The 8089-nt window shown below is 32.5% G+C and overlaps 1 protein-coding gene across 1 annotated transcript; it reads right to left on the bottom strand.

Moving 5' to 3' along the window:
- Positions 1 to 512: 512 nt before the first annotated feature.
- Positions 513 to 3418, bottom strand: LOC107426770 (galacturonosyltransferase 8). The gene is made up of 3 exons (XM_016037043.4): positions 3144 to 3418; positions 1461 to 2708; positions 513 to 1176 (listed from the first exon to the last, which is right to left on the bottom strand). The coding sequence occupies exons 1-3, from the start codon at positions 3300 to 3302 to the stop codon at positions 901 to 903; spliced, it is 1683 nt and encodes a 560-aa protein (XP_015892529.3). The 5' UTR covers positions 3303 to 3418; the 3' UTR covers positions 513 to 900.
- Positions 3419 to 8089: the final 4671 nt, after the last annotated feature.

The raw sequence follows: 8089 nt of genomic DNA, 5'->3' as shown, positions 1-8089 counted from the left end.
AATTGATTGAATCTTTTCATCACTGTAACAAGGTTGACTAACCTGTCCATTGTTATGAATTGATTTTAATTTAAGATTTTTGATTTCATTTTCTAATTTTAATTTATGTAATTTGTGTTCTAATTCTTGTATAAGAACACACACACTCTCTCTCTCTCTCTCTCTCTCTCTATATATATATATAGATATAGATAGATAGAAAGAAAGAGGGGATCCAAATTCACGAGGGCTTCATAAATCAACAAAGCTATTTTGAATCTTCCCTTTATCAAAAATTGAAAGGATCCCGATTAATAACATAAAATTAAAAAAAAAATATATATATATATATATATATATATATAGAAAGAAAGAGGGGATCCAAATTCACGAGGGTTCAAAACAAAAAACAATTATAGATCCCTTGGATTGCTCATATGGGTGATCATGACACTCTACCAGGGGGACAGACCGAAAGCCATAGTTATACAAACTTTTAGATTGCATATTCAGCAATCAAACAACAAAAATCGTATCACGAATACCATCAGCTATGCTTGTTACTTGACTTATATTATATGCGTGGAAATAAAACATAAGTTCTCTGAAGTCTCAAGGTGTCACAAAAAGCAAAAGATAGCTTAAAACACCTTTTTTCTGTAGATTTCCATCAATATATCTTAATGATTAACATGTTCAAAATGAATTTAACCCATATAGACACGTTGAAGAGAAACCTATAATTAATATACGAAATAAGTATGCTACACTTGGATTGACGCAAATTTCTTCTATGCTGGATGAGAGTGTACTTGTCTAACGTGAAGGAAGTAGCAATGGAACCCACAAAAAGAAAACTAGCTGCTGGACTAGGCATTGAGCAGATCCTCCAACTAGATTGTTTTAACTAGTTCTATCATTTTAAAGACCGAAATTGCAGGCCTGAACGAACTCCAAATCATAGTCAACATATTTTGTCCAAAGTGGCTTGAACTGATTCATTGCAATATCAAGCCAAGGTTTCATATTTCCGTTGAAATGCACCACTGCAGCGTTTCTAATCTCGTCCATGCCAATACTAGGGTTGTATCCGAGTCCCAGAACATGCCATGACTTGTCCAATGGCTTTGTTGTTGAGTAAAATGTGATCAAACCTGGTGGCAATGTCCCCAGTTTCCACAAGGTTCGGTTCTCATTCTGCATTTAAGATGAGCATTCATATGTTACTAATTAGCAGTGAAAACAGTGTTAAAAAAAAAAAAAAAAAAAAAAAAAGGGGTATACTATGCAGAGTGGGACCCTAGCAATCAAAGAATGTAACACTTTTAGTCTTTCCATTTTGTTTCAGATACCATAAATAGCTTCTACTCTCTAGCAGTGTAACGAGTCCCACAGAATTTGATTACTAAATAGCAAATGCATCACATCATAGAAGCCAAAACCAATATTAGAAAAATTTCAGAAAAGAAATTATATCTTACCAGATTTTGCCAGTAATGATACTGTTCTGTGCACTTTTCCCTTCTCCAGGCATCCAAATCAAAGAAGTTCATTCCATAAGCCCATGCACATGCCTTGGGATTAAACTTCTCCTTGATCAAAGGATGGGAGAAATTCATGTACTGTGCATACCGATGGAATGAACCAAAACATGTCTCAACTGCCCCATTCACCTTTCCATCCATATCAATCTTCCACAACCCTGTCAAGTCCTTCTGGACCACTATATCATCATCCAAAAACAGAATCCTATGCAATTTCGGGTACATTTCCGGCAAATAAAACCTCAGATGGTTCAAGATTGACAGATATTTCGGGTTCCTAAACTTCATATTGGTCGTATCCTTGGTTGCATTCTCGAGCTTATTCTCAAAGTAGAACTTTTGCAAGTTTGCAGATTCAAGCTGCCTGAGCACTGGCACGTAAGAAGAGTTCAAGAACTTGTAATCCTCCACCGCCTTCACTTCAATGTGCGACCCATTATAGTCCTTTAGTTTGAATATCACTTGCATTGCTCCAAGATTCATCTTATCCGTCACTACATGGAAAACATGCTTCCATGGCTCCTTTGCATTCTTCACAGCAGAATTCACCACCACCGAAGCTGCAATCACATTATCTGAGAATATAGCATAATGATAAAGGTTTGGATCTTCAAAAGCAGGCGGGGTTGGCTTTCCTTCATCTACATACTTTTCAGGGTGGGCAATTCGCTCCTCCATCAACCTCATTGCAAGGCAATGCACGCTTTTCGGGATTGATTTCGCAGCAATCAAGCTTGAGAAAGCTCCTTGCTTCTTGGCTTTCGTCAATTGCTCATTCACTTGGAAAATCGTGTCCTTCAGCTTCTGGATTTTGAGCTGATTATCGAAAGATTCTTTGGCTTCGGAAATCACCTGTCTGGTGACTTTGATGCGCTCTTTTACCTCTTTCTCGAATTGGCGCAACAAAGACTCGTCGATGGAGAGCGCGTCGGATTCCAGCAGTGCGCGATACGAGGGTTTGTTCATGAGATCGGTGTAGTTGCGCGAGAGCTCGGCGAAGATCCTGACGAGCTTCGAGTTCTCAAGCTTGAGCTTTCGCGCAAAGACAGAGTAGGCGACCGCCAAGGCACGGTGATCGTCGGCTTGCTTTCGGATCTGGTCTAGACGGGGCTTGAGAGGATCCGATTTGAGCGCCAGCACGGTCCTTCTCGTGGATCCAACTCTCAGAGAACTAGTACTCAAAACCTAATCCATCAAATTACACCAAAGAAACTTGGTTTATTGCCGTTCAGACCATGAATGCATATCTAAAATCTAGAAATTTACCCAATTTTCGCATTCACATTGAATTATTTCCTTCTAAAAAAAATTTAAAAAAAAAGTTCGTTTGTTTACCGGGAAAATTTTTCCTATAGTTAAAAAAATAAACAAATGAATAAAAACACATCAACAAATTTGGATCTAGTTACAGCACGGCTCTTCCCACGGATCCAAGTTGATTAAAAGCATAAATTCCAACAATTCTCGGTCCGTTACAAAGGAAACATTTATCAAACTGTAAATTCACAAACTAAAAACTACCTTCTTTTTTCCCCCAAAAAAAAATAATTAAAATAAAAAAATTAATTCGTAAGCGCAAATTAATTAAGGATCCAAATGGAGAGAAAGAGCAACACTCACAAAGTTAGAGAGATCAGAAGAATCTGTGCGAGCAGTGAAGAGGCAAGAGAAGGAGAAGAAGATGAGAATGGCGAGTGCCGTGGTGAAAGCCAAGGACTTGAAGGAGAAGCAGAAGAAGCTCCGAGGTGAAGTACGCGAAGAAGCTCTGAGGTTCGCCATTGTTTTGGTTCTGGTTTTTTTTTTCTTTCGCAAATTCAGCGAGAGAGATCTCTCACTCCCTTTTTCTTACCCCTTCACTCTCACACTCTGCCTTTTTTTCCTTTTCTTTTTTTTTTCTTTTTTTTTTTAAATTTGACTAAAAACAAATTGACTGACATTTAATTAATTATTTATTTATTGAATAAGAAAATATTAATTTAATTTGTATTGGATGTTGATCTTAACTGGCAGCTAGTGACGGCAACGCGGGTTTGGCCACCACCGTCGGTGCACTTCAATAATCATGTGGACCCCACCACATAAATTTTTTTATTTTTTTGATAATTTTCTTTTCCTGATTAAATGGATTTTTTTGATAGGCCAGAAATTTAGATTGTCCTATTCATTTCGTACTTTTTTTTTTTTTTCTTTTAAGTTTTTAATTTTTAATAATTTTTTCATGTCTTATGGATTTTCATCCAACTCCACTAATTGTATCATCTAATTGGTAATGTATCTAAACTAAATTTTCTTAAAATTCATCTTTGGAATAAGGAGGATTCACACTTGATACACTTAAATTTTTTGTATATGTACATTAATTAATTAGATTTAGAGAATAGATCAATATTATAGAGTTGGATCATAATCAAATTTGGTTTTTAGTTTTTTTTTTTTTTAAATCTTATTATTGTTATTTAAAAATGGCTGAAATTATAAACCTACATATTGGAATGCATGCCAAATTCGCAAATTGTAATTTACATTTCCTCAACCATGAAAGTTGAAGCAAAAACTAAATAATTAATTGTCACTGGAACAATTCCTTAGTGATGCAAATACTTTGGATACATAGAAAATGTCTATGGAAATTCATTTACCAATTAAACCCAAAAATAAATTAACACATTTGTTGAAAAGTCACCCAAAAAAAAAAAAAAAAGTAATTCTCTACAACTCATCATTTAATTCATTGTCTTCAAAAATCAAAATCAGCTCATTATGTTGCAGCTGTTTTTGATTCTCTCTACAATTGATCATTATTTAATCTTTCATCTGCAAATTTTCTCTATACAGTAAATTTCCCGCATTTTCTTTGCCTAACCTTCATTTAATATTGTACCACGTTGATGTTGTCCATCATCCTATTATACATACATACATACATATATATAAATATAATATATTATATTACATTTAATATATATATATATATATATACTTGGAGTAATTAAACATATTAATTACTGCTTTTGATTGTGAGATTGCAGCATATTATTGTAGCCAAAGGACCAAAAGTGATAGGATAAAAAAAAAACTATTATTTTTCATAAGTGTTTTCACAGTTCGTATAAAATTGCCTTGGCTTTAATTTAATTCCCTTCATAACTAATGAATTCACCTTCAATTATGCAGCTCCAACGGGAACAATCTCTTCAGGTTGAGACCCTTAAGTGGCTCACTGGCTGTTGCACCTTACTAATTTGTGTACTTTCTCCCAACTAACACAATATCATGGATTTCTCTGATTGCTTTACCCTGAATCTTTCAAAACCTTCTTCACCAATATTGTCATAGTGTTCTCAAACAAATCCATATTCAACTCTTCAAATTCAGACTGATCAAACTCCATTCGTCCTAAGTGTTGGTAACTTAATAGCATTGTTGATATATAACTCAATTCTCTCTTTGCTCTCTCACATTCTATTTGAAGCTTTTCAAGGGCCTTGTTACCATTGCTGACAACTTTATTGTACTTTTCTTCAATCAAATGGACGAAGTAGTACTCTACCACCCTTTGATTAAAATCCACTCCCAAATGGGGTATCAACATTTTTGGAGACAACTTCAATTAGATTTAAATTTGCTGCTCTAAAAGGTTCGTTTTTTTTATTTGCTAGATTTATAGTATAAAAATCAATACATAATTAAATTCATCGAATTAATTACATGTATCACTTTAGTATAAATACAATATTGTTTATCACCGACTGAGATAAATAATAAAAAAAAATTTTATTTATCGTCAAATTTTTAATGATATTCTTATCATTAGAAAATTATTTGAATAGTCAAATTGATAACTTTGTAGAGATTCTAAAAAATGATAGATATAGATTAAATTGAAAATAATTATAAAATAGATTATGAAAAATTTAAATTTGTACTCTATTTTTTATCTAATGAATCTCCATCAATATTTAATTTAAGATTGAATAGAGGGACTTTTTATGAGCTTCTCTCCAGCCTACCAGATTTCAATTTTGATTTCAAACTGCTCTAAAAAAATTTTCAGTTATTACCATGCAAACACAACTATTATGAAAACATTTAAAAATTCGAGCAACTAAACAAGCATAAGAATTTTCAAGAGTATAAAGAAATACATTCACATCATGTAAAATGTAAAGCGGTTTCTAATTCATGTTCATCCTCACATATGAACACTAATCTAAATGAAAGAGAGTAATGGTAATCGGTAGGAGGTGGGAAGTAATTGTTAACAAAATATTTTACCAAAGATCATTCAATCCAAGCCAAAGGTCATCCAGTCAAAACCTATCTATTGACAATATTTAGATATGTAGTTGGAAGAAATTTGAAATTCCTTGCATTATTAAATATTATTAAAAAATAGGATAAATTTTAAAATTATACTATAATAGATAAAACATTATTAAATATCTAAATTACAAATTTTTAGAGTAATTTTCTTAGTATATATATATTGAAACAAACTATCCTTTCCTTCACAAACTCCAAAAGTAAAAACAAATTTGTCACTGCTTTGCACAGCACTGAAATAGACCCTACGTCAGCTGGATTTTATAAGTGAAATCCTTTAATAGTATTTATTGGTAATAAATATGTTGCTCAGAAGTGATCATCAGTTTTGGTTACTCAAAATCTATTCTATCAACAAGAACATATAGAACATACATATATTGCACATACTATCTGCTTCTCTCTCTCAAAAACAATATCAGCACGTCACATGACAATGTTTAACACAATATCCTTACTCCATTATCAGAAAAGGATATGTCAATGGTTTCTGTTATATTGCTAGGTATAAAAGATTGCCCTTGATACTAAGATTCTATATACTCCAATAATTATCATTTTCACATTTGGGAGGACATCAGTTTTTGCATTGATTGTTAATGAACAAGTATCTGGAAAGTTAGTTACCAATTATGCTCAAAATATAAAATAATACAACTATTGAAAAAATTAACAGATCAATAAGATCACTTCAGAAAATAAATCTAAAAAAATAAACTTTTAATTCTCTTTATAGCTCGTCATTTGATTCTTCATCTTCAAAATCGGAATCACCATTTGGGTATTCGTCTTCAAAATCAAAGTTAGCTTACCATTTGCAACTGCTTCTGATCCTTTCTAAAGTTGATCATCATTTAATAATTTAATTCTTGATCTTCAAAATCTCTCTGTAATTGTGAATTTCGTGTATTTTCTTTGCCTCCATTTAGTATTGCACCACATCGATACTGTCCACCATAATTCTAGCAATGTAGCACACTATCTAATATATATATATATATATGTACATATGGTTGGAGTAAACTTATTAGTTACTGATTTTGATTGTGAATTTGCAACATGTTATTATAACCAAAGTAACCAAAAGTTATAGGATAAAAAAATAATAAAAAAAGAACTATTATTTCTCACAAATTTTGTCACAATATGTATAAAATTGCCATGGCTTCGATTCAATTAATTCTTTAAGCCTAATGATTTCACCTTTAGCTGCCACTCCTATGGCAACAACCTCCTCAGGGGTACCCTTGCACGGCAGTCTCCGGTTGAAGAATTCTATCAAAAGAGATTGCACTTACTAATTCGTGTACTCCCTGCAATTAAACCAGAATATATAATCTCATGAATGTCTGATTTTTTCATACATGCATCTTCCAAAACCTTCTTCGCCATGTCGAAGTCTTCTCATACAAGTCGTTATTCAACTGTTCAATTCTAGCCATTGTTAATAATTCTGAGAAATTAATATATATATATATATATACACCATCAAAGAAAGACTGATCAATCTCCACTCTTGCATACAGTTTTTTTCCAAGTGATCATGGCTGTCTTTGCTCTTTCACATTCCATTCGAAGTTTTTCCAGGGCCTGTTATCATTGCTAATATCTTTATTATTTAAGAAGGATGTAATTGTTTATAACCTCTGAGTCTGTACAATTGGTCTTGTAAACACTTGGGTACGAATTTTATAGTCCCTAGCTAGGTCCGGCCCTTATTATCATCATCACAAAGAAAGTTTACTAAAATAAAAAGGTAATTGAAAGCCATATATGTATAACAAAGAGGACCAGAATTGCTAACTTCATACTTGTATAAATGCTTTTTACCAAACCCTATAGGGCCCTTTCGGATTAAACTAGTTGGAAAAAGAATTTCCATAACTAGTTTGGTCCGATTCAAATTAAAATGATAATGTCTTCAATCCAAACATGACATGCCACGTCATCCATAATATGCCAACTTATATACCAGTCAAATAGTAGTTTTTATTTTGTCCAAAAAATAAAAGAAAATAATAAAATATTAGTTTTTCTTCTTACATATTTTAGAATGTCTATGTTTTATTTTTTTTGCCATCATATGCATATATGTTTTTACCTCAACTGAAGTTCTTCAATTTCAAAATTTAAATTGGGAAAATTCAGAAAAATAACTGATTGAAAAGGAAATTTTATAAAATTTAATTAAACCGGAACTATAAAACAATAAACCTTAAATGATATCATAAAACGGGGATGGA

Source organism: Ziziphus jujuba, chromosome 9 (genome assembly GCF_031755915.1).
Source record: "Ziziphus jujuba cultivar Dongzao chromosome 9, ASM3175591v1".
Classification (NCBI taxonomy): domain Eukaryota; kingdom Viridiplantae; phylum Streptophyta; class Magnoliopsida; order Rosales; family Rhamnaceae; genus Ziziphus; species Ziziphus jujuba.
The sequence above is the reverse complement of the archived record's forward strand: the minus strand, read 5'-3'. Positions and strand labels throughout refer to the sequence as shown.

What these genes read in the sequence shown, in the direction of transcription:
- LOC107426770 (XM_016037043.4), bottom strand. Translation starts at nt 3,302, where the DNA reads ATGGCGAACCTCAGAGCTTCTTCGCGTACTTCACCTCGGAGCTTCTTC. An exon ending in CTTCTGATCTCTCTAACTTT is followed by an intron (nt 2,709 to 3,143) that starts GTGAGTGTTGCT and finishes TTGATGGATTAG; the next exon opens with GTTTTGAGTACTAGTTCTCT. An exon ending in ATCATTACTGGCAAAATCTG is followed by an intron (nt 1,177 to 1,460) that starts GTAAGATATAAT and finishes TCTTAAATGCAG; the next exon opens with AATGAGAACCGAACCTTGTG.